At 41.3% G+C, this 24,833-nt stretch overlaps 1 protein-coding gene across 7 annotated transcripts; it reads left to right on the top strand.

Moving 5' to 3' along the window:
• Positions 1–2,262: 2,262 nt before the first annotated feature.
• On the top strand, positions 2,263–24,833 carry EIF5A2 (eukaryotic translation initiation factor 5A2). Of its 7 annotated transcripts, none has more exons than XR_012469318.1 (10): positions 2,263–2,354; positions 2,633–2,808; positions 2,882–2,986; positions 8,638–8,769; positions 9,851–11,783; positions 16,037–17,300; positions 20,208–20,365; positions 22,597–22,865; positions 24,138–24,231; positions 24,585–24,833. XR_012469318.1 is itself a non-coding variant. In XM_074190916.1 (5 exons), the coding sequence occupies exons 2-5, from the start codon at positions 2,644–2,646 to the stop codon at positions 9,908–9,910; spliced, it is 462 nt and encodes a 153-aa protein (XP_074047017.1). In that variant the 5' UTR covers positions 2,263–2,354; positions 2,633–2,643; the 3' UTR covers positions 9,911–15,426. The 7 variants fall into 7 exon arrangements, 1 of the variants encoding a protein (XP_074047017.1); XR_012469314.1 differs by having other exon boundaries at positions 23,856–24,231; XR_012469319.1 differs by lacking the exon at positions 22,597–22,865.

Genomic DNA, 24,833 nt, shown 5'->3' with positions numbered 1-24,833 from the left:
ATCATATGAAAAAATGCTCCATTGAGCATCGATTAGAAAAATGCAAATTAAAACAAAAATGAGGTATCATCTCACACCTACTAAAGTGGCCAAGATGAGAAAAAGAGGACATGATAAATGTTGGAGAGGTTGTAGGAGGATTGGGACATTGATGCATTGCTAGTGGAGTTGTGAAAAGATTCAGCCTTTCTGGAGAGCAATATGGAACTAAGCCCAAAGAGCAATAAAACTGTTCATACCTTTCGACCCAGTAATTCCAATTCAAGGTCTATATAGATACAGAAGAAATTATACAAATGGGAAAAGTCCTACATATTCCAAAATATTCATAGCAGCTTTTTTTGAGTAGCAAAGAATTGGAAATTGAAGGGATGCCCATCAACTGGGGAATGGCTAAACAAGTTGTTATGGTACATAAATACTTTGAAATACTACTATTCTTTAAGAAATCATAAATGGTGGAACTCTAGAGAAGCATGTAATGATCCACGGGATCTGATGCTGAGTGAAGGGAGCAGAACCAAGAGGAGATGAACAAATTCCTCTCAACAGTGCAGAGAGCTAGGACATGTATATTAAACTACTTATGGCCTTTATTATCCCTAAACAGAGGAAGAAAAACAAAACAAAACACACAGAAAAAAAATCCTTCCAAAACTGATGAACACTTAAAAATGATCTTTTATGTGTCTCTTTCCCTTCATTCTAATTCCTCATGCCAAAAATTACTCATTTATAAACATATTTAACAAAACATGTATGTAAAATGCTAGTCTGACTGTTTGCTGCTGAGGGGAGGGGGGGTGGGAAGGGAGAGTGGAGGGAAGTTTTGAAACTTGGAAATAGGCATGTTGTGCCTAAGGATGGGAGGCGGCTCTGAGCTCCTAAGCTTTGAACGGAGCTTGGTGGTTCTGAAAGGAAAATGTGAAGAGGGTGACTAAAGGCCAGGAGGAGCCCCCAGCTGCAAGTTGGGGTCCGAGAGTCACAGCACAGGGAGGTAGCTAGATGCTCAGTGAATGTGTGACTGCACCGGGGGGTCCTCTCAAGGGAGCCGCTTCTTTAGCAGATTCCCCCCAAGTATCTTCGGTGGCCAGGCTTTGCACGTCCGTCACTCCCCCCTTAGACCGTCGGCTCTTTGAGGTCAGGGCAGTCGTGTAGACATGTGAGGTGGTCCTAGGTCTTAGGCTGGGTGAGTGCTTGTTGAATCCAGGAGCTTATGGCCTACTGGGGAACCAGCGGTGAGTGGGGGCAGTGCCACACGTGGTGGGGAGGGGGCAGTGCCACACGTGGTGGGGAGGGGGAGGAGGTTGGGCCAGGGAAGGCAGGTGGGTCAACCAGCGGCAGGTGGCTGCGCCAGGGAGCCTTGGAGGAGCTCCCAGTCTGAGGAGGAAGGCAAGGGGAGCAAGGACGAGCCGGGGGCATGGGGTGAAAGGGGGTGGGGGCGGGAAAGGTGGGATTTTAGCTGGCACTGGAAACTGATGAGGAAGAAGGGGGAGGGGAAGGGAAATAAGGAGGAAGAGAAGATGGGGAGGAGGAAGAGGAGGAGGGAGGGGGAGAAATGGGATGGAGAAGGGAAGGAGAAAGAGAAGACGGGGAGGAGGGAGGAGGAGAAAGAGGAGGAGGAGAAGATGGGGAGGGGAAGGAGGAGGGGGCGGGGCGGGGGCACATCCAGGTGGCTCTGTCTGGGTCTCCCGGAGGTAGGTGTGAGGCTGGGCGGGGCTTGCTCGGGGCGGGGCTCCCTCGGGGCGGGGCTTCCTCGGGGCGTGGCTCCCCCGGGCGGGCCACGCCTCCACAGGGAGGAGCCGGGGATGCCGTTGCCATGGCAGCGCTGTCACGCGCGGAAGCTACCTCACTCGGGGGGCGTGGCTCCTCGGGGCGGTGGACGCCGGGGGCAGCGGGCGGGGGCCGGGCCGCGGAGGGGGGGGGGGCGGGAGCCGGCAGGCCGGACAGGAGTGGTGGAAGGCACGTGGGGTGGCCCAGCTTTCTTCACGTGACGGGGCGGGACTGCGGCCCCTAAGCCAATGGCAGGCCCAGGGGGCGGTGCCCGCGGGGCTCCGGGACCTATGGCGGGAAGGGGCGGGTCCGGGGCGGGGCGCGGGGCGGGGCCGCGCGGGCGGGAGGGGAAGGGGCGGGGCGTGGGGCGGGGCGCGGGCCGGGGCGGGTCCGGGGCGGGGCGCGGGTCCGGGGCGGGGCGCGGGCCGGGGCGGGTCCGGGGCGGGGCGCGGGTCCGGGGCGGGGCGCGGGCCGGGGCGGGTCCGGGGCGGGGCGGGGCTCCGGAGCATCCCGGCCGCCGCCGCCGCCGCAGTGGGCCCTGGGCGCGGAGCGCAGGCCCAGGCTCCTCCGGCCGCTGCCAGGTGAGCGCGGGCCCGGGCAGGCGGCGGGGCGGTGGGCCCGAGCGGGCGGCGGGCGGTGGGCCCGGGCGGGGCGGTGGGCCGGGGCGGTGGGCCCGGGCGGGGCGGTGGGCCCGGGCGGTGGGTCGGTGGGCCCGGGCGGGGCGGTGGGGCGGGGCCGCTGCGGGCTGCCTTTTGCGCCCCGGGCCGGGCGGGGGGAGGGGAGCGCCCCGCGCGGGGCCGGACGCACGGGGCATGCGCGGCGGGGGGGGCCGGGAAGTTGGCAGCCCCCCCGCCCCCAGGCCCCGCCGCCATGGCCGAGGACTTGGACTTCACCAGCGGCGACGCGGGCGCGTCCAGCACCTACCCCATGCAGTGCTCCGCCCTGCGCAAGAACGGCTTCGTGGTGCTCAAGGGCCGGCCCTGCAAGATCGTGGAGATGTCCACCTCCAAGACGGGCAAGCACGGCCACGCCAAGGTGACCGCGGCCCCGGGCCGGGCGGGCGCGGGGCGGCGGGCCCGGGCCGCGCTGACGCTCCCCTGTGCCGCAGGTCCACCTGGTGGGCATCGACATCTTCACGGGCAAGAAGTACGAGGACATCTGCCCGTCCACCCACAACATGGACGTGCCCAACATCAAGAGGAGCGACTACCAGGTGAGGCCGGGGGAGGGGGCAGCGGGGGCCTGGCACAAGCGGGGCCAGAGTGCCATCAGGTCCATGGGACTACCGTTTGCTGCAAAAAAGTCCGGGTTTCTGGGAACTTTGGCACCCCCCACGGGTGGTTGATTTCCGACCCGCTTGGCCAATCACAAGCAGAAGCTGGCCCCGGGCTGCAGCCCGTTTCACGCCACGCGTGAACACACATGATTGTGTCCCGCAGGTAGAGCCTTGGGAAACCAGGCTGGAGGGAGGGCACCGCAGCCCCAGCTAGAACATGGCTTGGAGCAGCTCTTCTGGGAGTGGGCAGCTGCCAGGCGGGGGTGGGGGGGGGTGGATGCTGGGGTGCTAGGAGAAACCACAAACGGGTCGTTTCAGAAAATTTGGGAAGATTTATTTGAACTGATGCAGAATGAAATGAGCAGAGCTAGAACTTGTATGCAGTGGCACCGGTGTGTGAGGGACTTAGCTGCTCTGTCCCCTGTGAAGGTCCACAGCAATCTCAAAGGACTCATAATGAAATGTGCTATCTGCCTGCACCGAGAACTGACGGACTTGGTGTAGACAGAAGCATATTTTTCCTTTTTCTTGACTTTTTCTTTTGGAATAATAATGAAAAATAGATTGTACATGACTTCATATGTGAAGTGATTAGTACGTTTAATTATGACTTCTCAATGGGTCTGAGGAGGAGGGAAAGGGGAAACCATTTGAAACTGAAACTGAGAAATAAAATTGATTTAAAAAAAGAAATTAGACAAGTTTTTCTAACTAGATCATTGCATTTCAATGTGTTGTCTTTTTTATAAAAAAAAAGATTATTTTTTAAAAAAATAGTCTCACTGAGTGAAAGGGAATGAAAACAGTAGCTTAACAGCATCATATAGTTTGAGTCTCCTTACTGTTCATCAACCAAATTGTCACTGGCAAAGCAAACAATTGTGCTCTTGGTTTTCAATTTTAATTACTTTTTTTTACATTTAATTGCATTTAATTCTAACCCTGAGTCACAATGTTTGCTCCTCTTGGAAATAAAAAGAACCTCAAAAGATATCCATTTGATCAGGTACTTTCTATCTTGTCTTTTTTCAACCTTTGGTATTCTAGTGGTCTAAAGACCACTCTTGCTTATAGATGAGTTATTTCATTTTCATATTTATGAATATCAAGGAGGGAGATAGAAATGAGTGCTGATTACATTGCACAGAAGAAAGTCTAAATTCAGGTTGTTAGATTCACTAACTTCCTTTTCAGATGTAATTGCTCGTTATATCTTTCCATGGTATCATTATATACACATGTATGTTTATAGAGTGACAAGAACATAATCTAGAAAAGAACACTAAAGGTGGAAAAAAGATTGTTTTCTTTAACATAACTTCTTTAATCATTCACCTTTCTGGATCCCCTCTAAATGGAGATGACAGTTGTGTGTACATTTTGCTTTTGTTTCAAATCAGGTCAGTCCAACAGATTTATAGGTTCCCACAGCGAGAGGAGAGGACTGTGCTAAGAGGTTTAGGGAGCTGTAAAATTAGACAAGATAGCTTTAAAAAGATAGTTTACAGTCATCCATCAGGATGGGAGGGGCAACATTAAGGGGAGAAAAGGAGAGAGGACATGGCCACAGCAATGCTGTTCATACCTAATAATAAAATGTTATATGGAGAGGGACAAAACAAAGCAATAGGTGAAGGCCAAGGCAGAATCTGGTTGAAGAAGATGGGGAGTGATGGGGGCAGCTAGGTGATGCAGTGGATGGAACACTGGCCCTGGAATCAGGAGGACTTGAGTTCAACTCCAGCCTCAGACATTTAATATTTGCCTAGTTGTGTGACCTTGGGCTAGTCACTTCACCCCATTGCCTTGCAAAAAAAAAAAATAGGGGAGCAAGGAAAAAAGACTTCCTGCAGGAGGTGGCATTTAACTTGGACTTTGTAGGGTGGACATCCACAAAGAATTACTTGCTTATTCATTGCAAGAATTGTGGGGAGAGGGGAATGAATATCATTAGTCTGGGCTCCTGGTGAGATGGTAGAATCCTCAGATCACCAAGGAGAAAGACCAAAGTTTAGGTTAACACAGTTTCATAATGGTTGTGTTGATGTGGGTTGTTAGAGAGCATAGAATGTACCTTCTGTTACTTCACATCAGCTAACTAAAGACTTGGATCTTTCCAGATCATTTTTGCCCTGATCCCCGGGACTTGTCTTTATTCACCCCATCCTTCACTTGTACTTACGAAGATCATGTAACACACTCAGATAAAAATCTCAGCCCTAGTGGGGTAGTTTGGTTGAAAATGAGGAATTTTCTTTCTGTACCTTCCTTATTACAGAATTGCATTTTGTAGCTAATCTACCTTGGTATTTTCTTCAGCAGTTAGTGCAGACCTTATTTGTGGGTCGACTCATTCTCCAGAGTGAGAAGTATCTGCCCATTTCAGTGATTAAAGCGTAGACTCAAGCTTCATGCTAATTGTCATTTCCTGTCAATTCTCCTTTCTGTTAGGTTCCAAGATAGCATGGGAGAGGATTGCTAGTTGCTATGAATTCTATTTTTAAGGTATAGATTTTGTTGATGCATTGTGTTTATACATAGCTCTCTGAATCCTCTCTACGCCTCCCAGGAAGTTCTTATTTATGACAAATAATTTTTTTAAGAGGAAGGAATGGTTAACAAAAACCACAGAATCATTCAGCACATAGAAAAGATCTGTTCTAAGCATATACCACACCTATGGATCCCCAGCTCTGCAAAGGAGCAGAGGAGGTGTTGTCTCGGATCTTTGGGAGCCAAGTTTAGTCACTGGGATTCCATAAAATTTGATTTCAGTCATTTTGCTGTTGTTCTTTGTACTTCTTTTTCTTAGTCATTGTATATTTGTTTACTTCACTTGGTTGCAATGTATATGTCTTTGCATGTTCTTTTCTATTTATCACATTCATTGTTCTTATAACAGAGTAATACTCTATTATATTCAGAAACTGCGTTCTACACATCCCACAATTGGAAGGTATCTTAGTTTCTTTCCAGGATTTTTTTAACACCCCAAAAAGGAATGCTGTTAATATTTTGATGTAGATGGAGTCTTCCTTTTTGTCAGTGATCTCCTCATGGGACTGTGGGATCTGAGTCAACAGATAGGAACATTTTAGTCATTTGAGTTGTACTTTCTATTTCTAGAATGGTTGTACCAATTCATAGCCCCATGAACAATGCATTAGTGTACCTGTCTTTCCTCAATTCATCAAACATTTGACTGTCACTTTTTTTTGCTATCTTTTTCAATTTATTGGAGGTGAGGTAAAAACCTCAGGGTTGTTTTGATTTGCATTTTTTCTTAATAATTTTATATACATACATCTTTTGTTTATAGTTATTTTTCTTGTGATAATAATTCATATCATTTGAATACTTTATTAGTAAATAGCTTTTGATCTTTCTCATAGATGTAAGATTATATATACTATGTTTCTGTCTTGAATGTCAAACCTGTCCATCATATTTGATTCAAAGATTTTTTCCCAGTCAGTCATTTTTTCTCAAACCTAGATATGTTAATATTGTTTCTGCAAAAGTCTTCAATTTCCCATAATCAAATTATCTCTTTTATTGCTTATAATTATTAGTAATCCCTTGTTTGGTTAAAAACTCATTCCATAAATATGAAAAGTGCGATATTTTGTTCTAATCATTTAATTATATGGTGGATTTATTTTGAATTTATCATGGAATATGCGGTAGCATGTTGGCATAAAGTTAATCCCTACCAGATTGCAATCCAATTTTTAGGTTCATCAAATGAGTCATTCATTTCAGTTATTTATGATTCTTTCTTGTCTAATTTGTTACAATGATGATTTGCTTTTCTCATTTTTAATGGTGTCAAATGATTTTGATGATTTCTACTTTGATATTGTTCAAAATCTGAAACTACTCATTCTCCCTTCATTTTATCTTTTTTCCTCAATATATTCCATGATATTCTAGAGAGTTTGTTCCCCCAAATGAATTGTATCATTATTTTGGCTAACTCTGTGAAATATTCCTTTGGTGGTTTGTGTAATTAATTTATTAATGGAAGGTAGCTCTTCTACCTTCCATTAGGGATGAGAGCTGGCTTGGGAGAGAATTGCTAATTGCTATGGATTTTCTGGAATGTATTAATGATATGAAATGTAGCACTATATTCCAGGCTAAGAAATGTCCCTGTGGCCTTGGACAAGTTATTTAATCTGAGTCTCAGCTCTTCTGAAAATGAGCATTAAGTGAACTGCTCATCTCCAAGTCAGCAATCAGCAATCCTACTCTCTTAGCATTAGTTAGTTGCCTGTAGTCCTTTTTGTCAGTTGTCATGATGTCCTGATTCTAAAGAGATTTAAGAATCAACTGTGTCATTTTTATATTGTGCAATTATGTGTGCTGACTGTGACTATAGGTTCATCTTGTTTCGGTCTTAAAACATTACTTGATTACTTCTTGTGAACTAGTCATCTGGGATTAAGAATGTCTGAGTGGAAGGGAACAAAGCTGAAGTAGAGAAAAAGTGATTCTCTTTAAATATGTGTAGTTGTTTTTCCTTTTGTTACGGAAATTTGTGATGACCACAAAAGGCATCAAAGTCACTGTCACCTTTCCATGCTCTCAGGTTTGTTGTGTAGCTCTGTATTCTTCAGCTCAGTATTACTTTTGATCAGGCTCCAGGAAAATTGGCTCTAACCCATGAGACTAATTTGTATCAGAAAGTTAATTTAATAGTTCAGACAGCCAATTTAATGGTTCACAATGGAAAATTGCACTTTCTAATAAGGAAGTATACTAAGAAAACATATTAAGATGGCCAGACCAGTTGAGGTCAGAACGAAGAGGCATGTAGGGATGTTGCTGACACCCCTGCTTCCAGTACTGCAGACAGTCAGCCCCTTACCACCAGGGAGGCACTGCCCACAGTTTAATTCCCACAATTCTCTCTTGTTTTTTGCATCAAGAGAAGCTTTTGTAGAAGCAGGTATTTTCTTTTAGAAAATTTTTTTTTATAAAATACTTTGTGTTTCCCTGACACTGTCCACATCCCATATGTGATTTCTTTTCTCCTCTGAACCCTGCGTTCTCATCTTATTGTATCACCTGGCCATGAGCGTCCTGACATTATTTAATAGAGTAAAGCAGCCAGAAAACCTGCAGACAGCAATGGCTTCTCTCCCTGTGTAGCCAGTCCCTGGCATCCCTTCAGGAGCAGTTTAAAGGTGTGTCAGGCACACTGTGTTGGAAAGCCGTACCCCCCCCCCCCAATTGCCTCATTTGGAAGAGTAAGCAGCTCAAATCACACCAGGATTTGTAGGCAGTCCTTGCTGCTGCACTGGCTACACTGCTCTCATTGGGGTAGATTGTTTTCCCTGTCCCTGCAGGAGAAACTGGGCTTCTCATCAGCATCTGCCTACCTCCTCTGGCTCAGTTGGTTGGCTCAGCTGCTTTGGGGAAAGCCAGTCTCAACTGAAATTTGTAATTACCAGGAGTAATAGGAGACCATAAATGATGACTTGGGTTGTACTTTTGCCTCTTTTTCTTAATTGAAAATTTGGAAAGGGTGCAAAGAGATGATTTTTCCCTTAGAAGTAATGAAAGCGCCACCTTCTTGATTACAGCTGATTTGCATTCAGGATGGTTACCTATCCCTGCTGACAGAAACTGGGGAAGTTCGTGAGGATCTTAAGGTTCCAGAAGGTGAATTGGGCAAAGAAATCGAAGGAAAATACAATGCAGGTGAAGATGTGCAGGTAAAGATAAATGGTCAATTATTTTTGTGAGGTTTTTGAAATTAAGGGATATTTAAAAAGCCAATTCTATACAAACTGACACATATATTGTAGCGTATTCTTGATTTGTCTTTATTTAAAAAAGTCTCTTAATCCTCATTAACCTGAAACTCACGCACTGAATCCTCCTCAAGTGTCTAATTATTGCATGGAATTCATCCTAGTCCTCAGCCATCTGCTGTAAGGCATGCTCTCACTGTCCTAGACAGAAATAGTCTCTAGCCTAGGCCCATCAGTAACCTTGAGGGTCTGAATCAACCATTTTGACTAAGGTCAGGGAGATTCTTCATTAGAGGGAAGATTAACCACCAGGGGACAAAAGCTTTGACCCAGTACTTTAGGAAGACTGTGTCCTAGGGTGCACAGATGAAAAAGTGTTGAAGTATAGTTTGATGTGATGTTGTTATAAAGCTTAATTTTTTTCTCGACATTTTTATTATTTTTTCCTGAAAACTAAGTGAGTTTTTGAAAAACAACTTGGTTTCAATCCCTTTAAAAACAAGTTGGCTGTTTGTTAGTACGCCCTTTACCAAAAACCTTTTTTTAAAAACTGGATAGTTGCTGCCAAATACAAAACGCAATTTAGAGCTTTGTGTATCTAATAGATTTTAGAACTGGAAAAGAATAACCTTTAAGCCTCAAGATGACTGCTTCTCTCCCTGAATTTAGTCTCAAATATCAAGATTTAGAGCTGGAAGGGACCACCCCTCTCTTTACAGCTGAAGTAACTGATCCCTCACAAAGTAGAATGTTGTTTTCAAACATAGCCCCCAAAGGAACTGCTGGATCCTTCTGCCCACTCACTACCTTGAAGCAGCTCTTCCACTTGAAAGCTTGGCATGACAGTGAAAACATTCTTCTGAGGAAAACGCCATTTCTGCAGTTACCTTCTTGGAAGTCACTTCTCCGGTGTTGGAAATACCTGATTGATTCTTCAGTATGCTATAAGCAAGATACTATCAGACCGCTTTTGTTGGGGACTGTCGTGATTTTTTTTTAGACCACCCATGGCTCTAACCAACCTATGTTTTTGTCCTTCCAGGTCTCTGTCATGTGTGCAATGAGTGAAGAATATGCTGTAGCCATAAAGCCCTGCAAGTAAAGGAACCCTCAGACTAAAGCAGACTGCTTTGGTCTGGCTAACCCAGGTCTTCACTTTGGTTCTTAGTGTTACCAAAGCTCTGGCCTTCCCAAGCAACCTCATCTCTTTTTTGGTTTGGTTTTTTTGGGTTTTTTCAGAATAGTGCTGGATTCTAAATTAGTTTTGAAGACAACTGGCAATTTAAAAACAAAACACTTTGATTTGTAATTCACTCTGTATTTTGCAGCTCTCTTTCCTTCCACATTCCTGGTAACTGTTTATTTATGGGTCCAAGAAACTCAGTAAGCAGGCATATTGTAATTTGCTTGAAATTTAGTGTGATGGAAGACAATCCAAGGTCATAAATGAAATCATGTAGTGTTGAAATAGGAGATGTTGGTGAAAGTAATTAATGCAGTCCAACCCCAGACTTAGTCATTTAAAGTCTTCCAGTTTAGAACCAGATGTGCCAAGCACAATTCTTAAGAAACAAAAAATTACAGTGATTCAAAATTGCCGGTTGCCTTTCAAAAGTTGGCCATGTGCAACTAACTGTATTACCTCTGTTAGACTATTCTTTGCCACCTTTTTGGCATCCTTATTATAATCTTCTGCTGTTGTCAAAGCCCTGCTCATGGTCAAGGAGGGACATTCAGAATGTTGGGTAAATGTTATTCCAAAGCAGGGTTATAAAATGGGGACGGAGGAAATAGGTAAATCTGGAGATTTTCACACGAGGCCTTGTTCTTCAGACTGAAAAGTAGAAAAATGCCATTATAGTTGACTTTTTTCTTTTAGCTTTCTTTTTTTTCTGGAAATAATATTAAAAGGAGCCAGCAACATTCTAAGATAATATTTGCAGAACTCATGCATTAAGTAAATGCTTGGCTTCTAACAAAATTTTGCCCACTTTAAAGCAGAATGTTTGGCATGAAACTTTTGTCAAACAAAATGCCAGGACTTGTTATAACATAATATGAAAAAAAAATTGATTATCTTCTGCTACTGACATTTCATACATTTCTTCAAACAAAATCAAAATCATGCATCCAATGCAGATGTATACATTAATTTTTTTTTCTTTTTAGTGATCATTACATATATATTCTGGTTTGCTAGCAGCTGCCATTTCTGTAGCAACTTTTTTTGACTGACTGTTGTATGATTTAATTCAATAACAGATCAAAAACCTAACTAGAAAAGAGCTGTAGGACTAGCAAAATGGTTTAGCTTAGGTTAGATTAATTACCTTTACCACATTTCCTTAGTGTCTTAGACTTGTTCCCAAAATTGGGACTTTTTTTAGAGGTGAGGGAAGGGAAAGCCAGAGAAATTAAATCCAGTAACTGTTTATAAATCAGAGTTTGTCTTAAAGACTGATTCTATGACATCCCTCCTTTTCAGTGCCCTTTTCCTGTCCTGACCCTCTTCTCTTCCCTCCCAGAAACCCTATTTTTGTCCTTTACTGTCTGCATAGGATCTGCTGCTGCTTCATTTGACCTAAGAAACTATGAGAAATAGCAATAAGATCATTCATTCAGCACTAAGATTCTATTTCAGATGCAGTTATTTCCCCCAAATTATTGGGGATACTCGCTTCATTCTGTGCACTTTCAGAAAATCCTCATCACGATTCTGCCCATCCATTTCAAAAGAAAGCAAGCAGAAGGTTAGCAGATGTGTAGAGAAGGAACCTGGATGGCGGGAAGGAAACTTGACTCTTGTGACCAAAAACTGAATGTGAACTTGAGTTTTGTTTCCCTGGCCAAGGCACAGATAAGTGTTGCTGCTTACTTCTTCCTTGTCTTCTGTTTTCAATACCTACTGATACTTCTGTCTACCACCTTCCCAATTTGCTGCTAGTTTCCATGGTTGTTTACCGTAGAGAAAAATGGTAAGTGATCAAACATGCTCTGTTAGTGTTACTGGTTACGCAAATGGCAAGTCAGACTCCAAGTAGAAAATCAACTAGTTTAGCACAAATTTTAAACTGGCATGCTGTAGTTTTTTCTGACATGTTAAACTTCACATAAGTGTATTTCTAATAGCAATGTAAGGGTGAAAAAATCACACCCCCTCTGTATTCCTTACTTAGTATCTTGAATGGCAAAAGCTATATTTATGCAGCTGACATTTAGTTTTTAATATAATACTTCCTTGAAATATGCTCTATAAAGTATAAATACTTTTTACTGTTTTATGTATAATCCATGTGGCTATTTTGAAGGCATTAGGACCATCTCTTTCCATGTATCCCTTGATAGAGAAGAGACTCTAAAGTATTTCATTATTCAATAATGTTACCTCTGTTGAAAAGAGGGCACAGATCATGACTTAACTTAAAAGAACAGAAATGACTTTCTTTGAAATGAGAAATGTTGTGGAAGAGTTCTTAACTCTTCTTTGAATTGTTGCACTATTGGCAGCATTTGGTTAAAAATCTCGATGTCCCATGTACAGAATATCAGCTGCCATGTCGACAGTTTACACAGTGTGTGGTATAGCCTAGTTCGATAGGTATTTATCAACTGGTTTTGCAGTATTAACCAATGAACTTAGTAAACTGAAGGTGAATGTTTCCTCATAGAGCAAATTAGATGACTTTTTAAAAATCAAATTTTATTATTTGCTTCAAATTTTTATAAGATTGCCTGTGGCACAGGTGAAACTATGGCTGTCCAGATGTAGCATTGACATAATAAACATAATGGTGATACCTCTTTCTCCCACTCCCCAAGAGCCATCAGTCAAATCCAAGATTGTACTTACATGACATTTTTTTTTCATTTGTAGCACTAATTTTTAAATACTCTACACTCTCAACCAACTGTTGTTGTCAGGGCACAATGTTAATAAAACTTTTAATAGATGCTGCAATAAAGTAAAACTTGTATAGGCTATAAAATTATGGATATATTGTCATTCTGAAAGTTGCCATTTTATGGCACGATATGTGTGAATATACATTCACACACATCACCTTGTGTATTTTTGTTGTTTTTCAAGTCTTTCCAACACTCTAAAGTACTGTAGTCTGTTAGTGCCTCAAATGTTGGTAAATTTTCCTTTATATAGCCTTTCCAGTCTTTGTTTGTATTTTTGGTCTTGATGGTTTCTCAACTGGAATGTTTCTAGTTTGAACTTATTTGGAGTGCATTGTTCTCAGGGCTCTTTTGCTAATTAGCTGATGTTTAGTTATTTTATAATAACTGCAAGTACATTGCAGAATTTCCCTAAATCAGAATTCCTTTCATTTGTTCACAGTATGCTGTAAGTGTTTGACCTTAGCAAGCTATAAACTCTGTTCTAAAATAGAAAGGAATTGCATTTGGAAGGTGGCAGTCTCTGTATTGGAACCTCACCTCTCATAGTATTTACTCTAGGTTGGAATTCAATATAAGGGAATTCTGCTTTGGACCCTCTCCAAGGAAGATTACTTCCTAAAGTATCTAGAGCACTTAATTATGAGGGAACTCATCTGTAGTGTAAATTCCAAAGCTCTTGTGTTGAGTGGCTCTGAGATTAGAACTGTTAGATTGAGGGATGATTTATAAAGTGGCCTCGAAATTTAGCTTGTTCTTCTGAGGGATAAGTAAGACGAAAGCATTATCCGTCAGTTCTTTTAGAAGATACTTATAACCTATCAAGGCAAATTTAAGTGCCTCAAAAATGTTGTGCTTTTCTAATGAGCATGTTTCCCATAGCGTGGAGGACCCACGCACCTCTGAGCTGGGCACATGCCCACTCTATGCGACTGGAAAGATGCCGAGTTGCCACATTGTGCATTTCCCCCCTTGGTGAGATAAGTTCCCAGTGCTTTGCTTTCATGTTGGGAATCTTCAGTCTCAAGCAGCTTTTTGAGAACATCACTGGAAAGATCCTGTGTGGTGACTGTATCACCTAATAAAACTATTAAAAACATTCATGAATTCTCTTGTTTACCGTTTTGGGGCTGCTAAGATTGGTTCTTTGGATTATGGTTAATATTCACCATAAATAGGATGCACTCAGGTGAAGACAGAATGCTTATTATAACTCTGTAGTGATAAGATAGCTTCATGTTCTAAAACTATTAATTCTGTTTTGTCATGTATTCATAAATATCATTTTTCAGAGAGGCAGAGGGAGATACTAGTTAAAATGACCACAGTGATTTTGCTGGTACAAACAGTTGTTTGTCTTAAAAGAACTGAATCTTGACTTTGAACTGGATGCATCAATGTGTTTTAGATCTTTATCTTAAGATGTTTTCAATATCATATGGTCATCAGGATGAAAATCACAATTGTGAATTTTATGTTTCACCAATAATTGCAATGTTAGTGTTTTTGTTAAACTCACAAAAATTATTGAAATCCTTTGAAATATAGGTGGTGAACTCATTAACTATAATTTTATATCTATATTGTTGTTCCATTTTTACTTTTTTAAGTTATGACAAGTAAAAATAAAGCAAAACTGAAGGTTTTCTTTGTGTTTACTTTTTTTCCTTCTTGATTAGTATGTATCTCCCAAATTTAAAACTGTTCAAACTAAGGGCTTGGTTATAGAAGTTGAAATGAAATAATGATTTACAACATTGTCAAAAAGTAAAACTCAAACTCAGGAACAAATATTTTACACTGACTTGAAGATGCTGTTTTTACTTTATAGCCATACTTGAAGGTATCCTAGGAGTTATGAAAGGATTTTTGAATGCTTGAGTTCCTCCAAGGCTTGGCCGGGCAACTCTGGTGCTCCCTTCATCATGAGACCTTTTCTGATGTGTCCCTGACATTGTTAGTGCTCATCCTTTGACAGATTGTCACATCGAAAATTAACCTGTTTTCACATTCCTCCTTGGACTTATACAGAGTGAGCTTGTCTGATCAGAACTCTGTGTAACATCACTAACTGAAAAAAATTGGGATGTTTTCTCTGAACAGTTTTTCCTATAACAGTGGCTATATTACCTTTGCATACATAGTTACCCAATATCTCTAAAAGTATTCTAAATCATCTGATTCTGGAGAATTTTTCTAAGTCCAGAAAGACCTTCTGAAATGAGCACTCAAAGTTTAGTTGCATTTGGTTTATGATCTAAATGCACTAGCCCTGCAATTCAAAGTTATGCAAGATTGAACAATTAACAAGTTTGTATTCTTTCATATATCTGGTGTTTTGTTTAAATTTATCTCAGATTTTGAAACTAAGAAAACAGATTAGATAATATAATTTATTAACTCAGAAAATCCTGTCTTTGCAATATTGACCATTCAAATAGTAATTTTTCATTAAAAGGAGAGCAGTGTTCTTCAATTAGTTGAGTAGAGATTAGAAAGAATTAATGCTTCATTTGTAAAGTACTAATACAGTGATTGACTACTCAGTAAAGTCGGAAAACTGAAACCATTTGCTTTTTTAATTCATACCTTTTAGAGCATAAGTTTCAGCTTAAAACATTTAGAAAGATAAGGTATTTAAACTTCTGTATCAGATTCCATGATTGAATTGTTTCATTTCATTTTGTAAACATAGCTCTCCATTTAAAATTGTAATTTATTAATATGTGGATTTTTCAGTTCATCAATTGTTAATTCTTACCATATAATAACAAAAAAGTAACTTGATCTCATTTTCTTTTATGTTTTATACTGAAGATAAAATAACTCATGAGAAAATTAACTTACTGAATTTTAATGCTTTTTTAAATTTCCAAATATGATCCTCTTAAGGCTAAGTAAGATCTTTGGAGTAATCTGATGGAAATCTGGGGCCAAAAGTGAGGATTCTGGGTCTGATCCTTAGCTCAATTGGGAGCTATAAGGCCCCCCAAAGTAGAGGTTGATGTAGTCAAAGTAGTAGTGATTAAAAGCAAAAATAAAGTTCTTAACCATGCCAATAGGCATCAACTGGGCAGCTTGCTGCCTGTCAGCAGAAAAACTGCAGAGTGTGGGCTAAATTATTTCAGGTAAAAGAAGGCAAGGCCAGGATGACATTAGGGATATTAAAAGTAGAGAGGAGATGGGCAGGTTTGGCAAATATTGTGAAAAACAGGCCAATGATGCCCTAATAGAGACTAACAAAAGTGATTAGCTTTAGAAATTAAGGTCCATGAAGATGGCTATTCCAGGGAGTTCGTTGAGATAGTGATTTTCCATTTCCTAGGTGCCTGTTCCAGAACAGATGTGGAGGGAAGCTAGGGCAGTTCTGCACCTTTTCTGCTGGTGTCATTTTTTATAAACTGCCCGTTCTAGGCAACTAAATAGTTCATTGGTGCTCTGGAAGAACTCAGTGTAATGGGCTATCAAAATCTGGTTCTTGGATGTTAAGTCGTCTGCCAAGCATCTTTTAACAAGATGGAATCTCTTCCAGTAAAAGTAGTCTGTGCTGTAGAATAATACTACTGAGAACCAGTGTGCTCACCAAGGTAGGTTAATACAAAAATAATATCTAATAGGGAAATTAACAGCAATTGAGGGAGAAAAGAAATTAAAATACTTAGGTTTACAATGGTTATTAGGAAAGGCAAAACCAGAATTTAACTTGATTATTTGGAAATGTAGTAGGCAGTCTTTTATCTCACTTGTCTATACTGAGGTATAGTCATAAATTCTTTGTAACTTGGGCTTTTAGAGTGTATGTGGTAGCTGGCTCAAAGACACTTAGGTTGGCCCATTTAGGGGAAAAAATAGAATAAAAACCCTTACCGCTAGCTCTTAAAACATTCTATATCCCTACATGGGTATTCTCCCATAACTAGTTCCTAATTGACTAGGAGAGAGTATGGCTACTTAGCAAAAGATGTAGGGTGGTATCCCAAAGTAAGTAGTTGTTTCTGTAGCTTGAACTGTGCCTCCAGGGAAATTGAAGTATAACTGTCACAGCCTTGGCTCTTTTTTCTGCCTAAACCCAGGGTGGCCTCATATTAGTTTACAAACTGTGGCAGATCCTTATCCTTAGACTAGAATGTCAGACTGGAAACTCATTTGTTCTTTGTTTCAGGACTGAAGCTTTTGTATGGCTACCCTCGCTCTATGCCAACGTGCGTGCCCCTCTTAAGCTCAGTGTGATGTCATTTGGAGCAGGTCTGTGTATGCTTCTGGGGCTAGAAGAGCCTTAATAGTGAAAATTTTTTCTCTTGACCCAGTATAATTTATTTGAAAGATGTATTGTTATATTCTATTTCCTTCTGGGCACTTGATATGTTGCATTCTAAAAACATTAAGAAACAAAAGAATATGTAAAATTGAATTATTTTCAACTATGTTTATTGAGACCCTACTATGTATAGGATGTTTTACTAGAGGCCAGAGGAGAATTAGATTGATACTTTTAGCTTTATGTTACGGGCACTAAACTGATCTCAGCATGCCAAGTCTCTGAATCTGTGAACACAGGACAACATGAATGGAGAAAAGGTCGGGACTAGGTGGGTTGGGGATTCACAAGCTCTGTACAAACCAAAAATATTAAATATTTTGAGTAATATTCCATTAAAAACACATAAAATTGAGTTTAGTGGGTGAGATGGAGGTGGAGTAAAAGTGAATAGTAAATATTTGCAGCTTGAGCATCCTTTGGTGGCTAGTGGTGATACTGTGGCTTCTAGGAAGACCCCATTACCTGGTGAACAACTCAAATATTTCAGTTCCTTGCTGGATATTGAATACAATGATATCCTGTTATTGTTTTATAGGATTAAATGGAGCCACACTTAATCTGTGTGACTCAAGAGTTTGATATAAAGGTCCCAGTTTAGGGATTATGGGAGTTGAGTCACTAAAGTACAATACAGTAGTATTGAGAATATTGAGTGGGAGTGGTGTTAGATATGATGGAAATTAAAATTGAATCAATCATGTTTCAGTGTTATAGAAACATATCCAAACTGCAAATCTGAATAAAACAAGACAAGTTAAAACTGGTCACTTCAGACCCTGGTTGAAGATCTTAGAAGCACAGCACATGTTCTTTCACGTGTACTTCAAAGCTCCCGTTCTTCTCAGAAGAAATTATAGGTAGAGTCCTATATTCTCAGAGAAGAAAGGACAAACATTACCCGATGAAGCAGTTCAGAGATACTGATTAGAGTTGTTTTAAAGCATATAATTAATAATTGTTTATTAATAATGAATAGTTAATGTAGTTGAGCATTTAGCTTCAAGGCATTGAGAAGAGTGGGAGAAGGCCACAAGGATGATGAAGGGCCACGGTTTGATGCTTTATGAAAGTCAGTTGAAGGAACTAAGGAGGTTACCTGAGGTCTGGTGACTTAGCACAGCCCTCCTCACTCCAATTCATGTGCTTGTCATGACATCACCTCCCATGATCATGATCCTCTTCAAGAATGAAGGGCCGACATCACATGAAGCAGTACAACGATACTGATGAGAGCTGTTTTAGAGCATTTGGTTAATACATGTAGTCAAGCATTTAGCTGCCAGGTCAAGGAGAAGCTATTGCAAGCAGCCAAAAAGAAGCCATTCAAGTACAATGGAGTCAAGATTTGCAACTAGATGGCACAGTGAATCAAGCCAGGGCCTTGAGTCAGGAAGATATGAGCTCAAATCTGTATGCCCTGACATAAGCTGTCACTTAACTATTTTCTTCACTCATCTGTAGAATGGGGACACACTGGAGAAGGAAATGGCAAACCATTCTAGTAGAAAACTCCATGAACACATCTATGGAGTAACAGAGTTGCACACATTGAACGATTGAATAATAACCATCAGGAATATATAAAATTTAGCAAATTCTCATGTTAAAGAAACAGAGGACTTGGAAAATAATATTCTGAAAGGCAAAGGAAATAAGACTACAATCAAGAATAATTACCCTGGGGCAGCTAAGTGGCACAGTGGATAGTGCACCAGCCCCGGAGTCAGGAGTACCTGGATTCAAATCCAGCCTCAGACACTTAAAAATTACCTAGCTGTGTGGCCTTGGGCAAGCCACTTAACCCCAGTTGCCTTGGAAAAAACCTAAATAAAAAAAGTGAAGGATAAATTGGGACATACTTAGAAATGTAGTTGATATAAGAAATGATGATAGAAAAAATTAATTTTAGTCATAGCAGATTATATTATGAAGACCATAGTGACTTTTTTCCATTTTTTCTTCACAAGTACCTCTAAGGGGCAGCTAGGTGGTGCACTGGCCCTGGAGTCAGGAGGACCTCAGTTCAAATGTAGCCTCAGACACTTAATAATTACCTAGCTGTGTGACTGACATTGGGCAAATCACTTAATCCCATTGCCTTGCAAAAAAAATGAGAGTTTTCTACCTAGAAAAATAGTATCTTCCAAGAAGAAAAATTGATGTTTAATGAAATAGAGACTTTGAAGCATTCCTGATGAAAAGACCAGAACTGAATTGAAAATTTGACATTCAAAAATAAGATTTGAGGAACATAGAAAGATAAACATGAAAGAGTAATAAGAGGTTCAATAAAGCTAAATTGTTTGCATTCCTATATGGGGAAATGATGCATGTAACTCCTAAGGACATTATCACTTTTAGGGTAGTTGGAAGGAGTCTACATAGATCTAGAAGCCATGAGTATGAGTGTGAGTTGATTATATTGGTATTAACTCAAAAAAAAAAAGAAGGAAGTGAGAAAAAGGGATGCACTGGGAAAGAAGAAGAATGGGGAAAATTTTCTCATAAAAAAGAAAGCTTTTATGCTGAAGGAGAAATGCAGAGAAGTGGCACATTATACTTCAAACTTCATCAGAATTGGTTCAAAGAGGGAAGAATATAAAAATACTCAGTTGGCTTTAGAATTCTAAGCAAAGAAGGAAATAGAGGAAGGTCATAAGAACTGGAGGAGTGGGATAAGGGAATGCTAAAAGGGAGACAAGTGGTCCAAAGCAAAACAGATTTTACAGGATGAATGGAATAAAAACAGCAAGAAGGATAAACAGGAAAATAGATTGGAGAGAAATACATAGTAATCCTAACCATAAATGTGAATGGGATGAGCTCACTATCAAATGAAAGCAGATGGATTAGAAACTAATATACAACATTATATTGTTTACAAGCAACATACTTGAAACAGATAAACAAAGTTAAAATAAGGAGCTGGAGTAGAATCAATGAAGTGATACTTTTAGGAAGATTACTTCTTAAAACAGTATAAGATTGGAGGAAAGAAGAAAGAAATAAAGTGTTTCCTCAAGTCTTGGGGAATATTTGTAACTAGTTCTTGCTCTATCTTAGTAATATACTTTTGCAAAAGCTAAGGTATTTAACTGATTAAATGGATCCAAGAGACTAATCATCGGCTAATATACACTTTTTTGTTCTTTCCAATTATTTTTTTAAATTATAGGGAAGAAATATATTAATTCAATCAAAAACCAGCATTTATTAACCACCTAATAAAACTCTCTGCAAGACACTGCACAAAATTCTGAGAATTCAAAGAAAAACATGATAAAGTTCCTGTCCTCAGGAAGCTTGCATTCTGGAATACATATACCAGATAAGGTATAGTAATAAGAAAATAATATAGAGCTTTTAAAGCTTGCATAGTATATGACACTTGTTATCTGAGCTGCACAGCACTGAAATAGGTGCTGTTATCCCCATGTTACAGACAAGGAAAATGAGACTCGGTGACTTGCCCGAGGTCATAGCTAGTCAGTGTCATGGGTGAGATTTTGAACCCAGACTTACCTGACTCCCAAGCTGAAGACTCTCTTCACTATGTGTAACAACTATGGGAGTCTAAAAAGGTTGCCATGAGGACTGATCCTTAAACAGAGTTAAGAATGCTAGGGAGGGGAGCCAAGGAAGGAGCACACTCCAGGCAGGAGGGTCAAGGGGTAATCAGGTCAAGTGTGAGATAAAACAAATTACAGGACCAAGTAAAATATGTTGTTATACAATAGAACAAATATTAAGGTCAGAATTAAGGTCTTATCTTCTTATTAAATAGCAGAAAAATAGCGATCTGTTAAATACAACTAGTTCCAAAGAGGATACTCATTCATTTCATAATTGCTTCACATTTAGCTCCTCAGTTCAGAGGGGAAATGAAGGGTCAAATAGAGTCAGGTGGCTGGGTGTGGGCCTGGGATGTCTTTGAGGATCACTGTAAATTCATGCAATGCCTCATGAAGCTCAGAGTGATTAGAAAGACTGCTTCAGACTAATGGAATTAGTGCCTAAAGAAGGTGCTCTAATTAATGTCTACTGACAGCAAAATCCTTGAGGCATGTAAGGTTGTAAGCATTGCCCTATAAAGGAACTATTGTTGACAGTCTGAACTCAGAGGTTCTGGAATAAAACCAAACCATGGAAACTACCAGCTATGTGACCTTGGACTAATTAATTATCTTTGTCTGGGCTTCACTTCATCTGCAAAAAGGAGGAGAGAAGTTCAAACATTTAGAGCTGGAAGAAAACTTCTTGGTCATTCTTTCCAATCCCCGTATTTTACAGATGGGGAAAATGAGAGGTTCAGTTAATTGACTTTCTCAAAGTTATACAGTTGGCAAAACCAGGATTCCAATCCCCTTTGACTCCAAATCAACCTTCTTTTTGGAATTGTACTTATTTATCATTAAGGTACTGTCTCGATCCAACCATAGGATCCAGGATCTCCTAAAGGATCAATGTTTCTGCCAATTTGAAGGGGTATCAAATGTGCCTCCTCACATTCTGTAGCTTTCACTCCACAGAAGCCAGAATATGAGAATTTAAGGCTCCAGACAGGATTAATGCTCAAGACACCAAAGGAGATAAAATTTCTATCCTAAAAGAGATTTGCTGTTGAGTGATCATTCCACCTCCTATCTATCCCTCCCTAACAAACCCTTGGGGTCTGATTCAAGTTTAAATTTAGCTGAAATGGTCAAAGGAAAATCTATCTTTTCATATATATATTCTATAAGATCCTAAATCAGATAACATGTGCAGCCCTATCTGTGGACTTCTCAGAGTTTGTGTTCCATACAATCAACTATCTGATAGTGATAAAGAAAAGAAAAAGAATTTTTTTCAAGTAGATTTTTCTTACTGAGTTATTGGAAACTTGAATGAGGAATTGGTAAACCAGAAAGAGGTAGATAGATAATGACTAAAGTGGGTCTCCAAAATCATGCTGAAATGAACATTCTGAATTATTTTCTTATGCATCTTTATTAAAATGTTTTAACACTAGAGGAAATGTGGGGATTGAGTTAATCAATGACCCAATTACCCTAGCCTAAAGTAACTAACAAATTACTATGCCCTGACACCTTAGTCAGGTGAGAGCATTTATATTGAGTCAACAAATGAGTTTAGATTAAGTGAAACAACTCTTTGATTAATTTAGAAGTCCTTGAAAGCTATTGGATAGAATGAAGTGATGTTCTATCCACATGAAGAACATTTAGATTGCTTGAAAAAAATTTTTTTGTTAGACTCGAATGAAATGTTTATAAATCACCTAGCATAGTACTTTATATAGTAGGCACTATATAAAAATTATATCTATGATGTTGAGCATGATGATGATGATGGTGATATCCTTCAGGGCTTGTATAAAGCCAGCAAGTTTTAGAATCGGGGACTTTAGTTTCTGATAGCAGAGAAGGCTGTCTCAGCTAAATCCCTGAAGGGAAAGGCTTTTGAAGGGATAAACATTATTTTCTTGTTCCCCCTAGTTGACTAGAAGATGGCCTTGTGATCTTATAAGTGCCAGAGGGTTTGTAATTTTTATCATTTTATAGGAGCATCTTACAGGACAACCCCAGGCACGATGAGGAAAGTCAACTTCACAATTCTCCAAGAAACCCAGTAAAAATACCACACTGGTAAACTCTATGAAGGGAGGAAAAGAATTTTTGGCATCCAGGAGCTTTAATTTTACCCCTTGGCCACATGTGCTCTCTGCCCTTCAGCCCACTCACCTCTGAACTCATATGTACTGGTGGTGAAAGACGGTGTCACAAACTTTTGGGGGAATGCTTGTACCAACTCTTCTTACTAAAGTATCTTGGTAAATAACCTTTCTAAACACTTTTTAAGTCTGGCTGATTGTTATCAAGGGATAATCAGAAAGAGCACATCAGTGGGGGTTTATAAACTGTAGTACTAGAAAACCAACCAATCCTGTGGATCATAGATATTATCATCCTCATTTTATGAAGAGGAGCCCAAGGTACAGAGAAATAAGTTGTCCAATGGTACAAAACTGGAATGTATTAAAGATAATTTCTGAAATTTTAGCCTATCTTCATATTGAAAGTTGTTATGAGGATCAAATGACCTAATATATTTAAAACAAATAAAAATATAAATATTATTTTTATTATTAGCTCCCAACTTTGAAATGAAAATGATAATACACCATGTTATAAAATTTGGTTAACATACTTATTCATCTTCCCAAATTAACTTGAAGTGAATCTGCTACTGCAAACATACCCCCTCTTCCATGAACAGCACATTTTAGATTTGAAGGAGTCTTCAGTTAAGTTGTGTGTGATCTGAGCTCTTTGAAAGTTCCTACCTTGTAAGGTTAACTGGATGTCCTTGGTTATTTAGAATTACTTCTTAAGTTGCCTTTAAGTCTCCCTTGTTTAAAAAGCTTCATCGGGTAGTCATTTGCCATGATATAGGGAGTCCAGCAAGGGGAAGGATCTTAAGGCCCACTGCTAGAAAGACCTTAAGGGTCGTTTTGTCTAATATCCACATTTGGCAGGTGAGGGAACTGAAGTCCCAAGAAAAGAGTGAATCCCTCGCTCAAAGTCCCACAAAAGTAACGGATAACTGAGCCCCAAAACTAAGCCAGGTTCTCTAACTGCAAGATCCAACCGATATTCCAGTATTGCTGGCTCCGTTGTCCCTAGTGACAGCACGAGGAGATACCTATTTATCATTTCTCCACAGATGAGTCCTAGATTCTGAAAAAAAAGTCAATAGCTTTAAGAATAGCAAAAACCTTCCCAGTTTACACAAACGTTGAGAAGCCTCTTTCCCTCTTTAGATTCCTGCCCTTCCGTTCACCTTAGTGGAAATCAGCCTGAATTAGTGGGTCAGGCAGAAAAGAAGAAACCTGTGTCCCTGAATAGTTGAGACTCCGTTTGGCCCAATTCCTTGGGAAAGGCGGATGGGAAGAGCTGTGACCGAGTTGTGTCATTACTGGACAGTGAGAGGGTGCCCGGCCCGGGCGCCCAAGGCTGGCCGTGGTCCAGCTCACACAAGTCCCAAGGCCTGGAAACCTCGGTGCCGCCCTAGGACGCAAATGCTGGTTTTCCCTTTTACACAGGAGAGAACCGAGTCGAAGCAAGTTCAAGGGCGGGCGAGGCGGGGCTGGGACCGCACTGAATGGGTCCAGTCGCGTCGCACATGGAAGCCTTGGAGTAAGGGAGTTGGGGGCCCCGGGCCCCCTTCACCAGCTCCCCCCGAGTGCCCTGCCCGGAGAGGGCGGTCAAGGGCAATGCCCGGGCGCCTCCGTTGGGGCCCGGGCGAGGCCGGAGGGGCTTGTCCTGAGGGGCGGCGCGGGCGGGGGGAAAGGGGATGTCGGGGTCCCCGAATCCGGGGAACCCGCGCTGGGCCGGGCCCCTCCCGGCCCGGGGGGGGGTGCGGTGTGTGGGGGGGCTGCCAGGACGCCCCCAGGACGCCCCGGGCCCCCCGCAGAGGGCGGGGAGGGGATCCTGCGCTCGCCCCCGCCAGCCTGCCTCAGTGTCCCTTTCCGTCCTTTTCCCCCTTTTAGTCCGGATTCTTCTTTCAGAGCAGGACTGATGCGGAAACCCGAGGGAGCGCAGCCCGGGCCGGGCCGGGACAGTGCGGGCCCCACAGCCGCAGAGGATGAGCAAGGAAAGCCGGCCCTGAGGAGGCGGCGCGAGGCCGCGGGCCCGAGTGCCTGGGCCAGGCCCCGAGACCCCGCGGCCTGCAATCAACCACGCGGGAAACTCCTGCATGTGTGCCGGGGCTCCGGGCCCCGCCCAGGCCCCGCCCCGCC

This window comes from Macrotis lagotis, chromosome 6 (genome assembly GCF_037893015.1).
Source record: "Macrotis lagotis isolate mMagLag1 chromosome 6, bilby.v1.9.chrom.fasta, whole genome shotgun sequence".
NCBI lineage: Eukaryota > Metazoa > Chordata > Mammalia > Peramelemorphia > Peramelidae > Macrotis > Macrotis lagotis.
The sequence above is the reverse complement of the archived record's forward strand: the minus strand, read 5'-3'. Positions and strand labels throughout refer to the sequence as shown.

Excerpts from the sequence above, each read along its gene's own strand:
- EIF5A2 (XM_074190916.1), top strand. The coding sequence starts at position 2,644 with ATGGCCGAGGACTTGGACTTCACCAGCGGCGACGCGGGCGCGTCCAGC. Across the intron at positions 2,809-2,881 it reads GCAAGCACGGCCACGCCAAG|GTCCACCTGGTGGGCATCGA; the intron begins GTGACCGCGGCC and ends CCTGTGCCGCAG. Across the intron at positions 8,770-9,850 it reads ATGCAGGTGAAGATGTGCAG|GTCTCTGTCATGTGTGCAAT; the intron begins GTAAAGATAAAT and ends TTGTCCTTCCAG.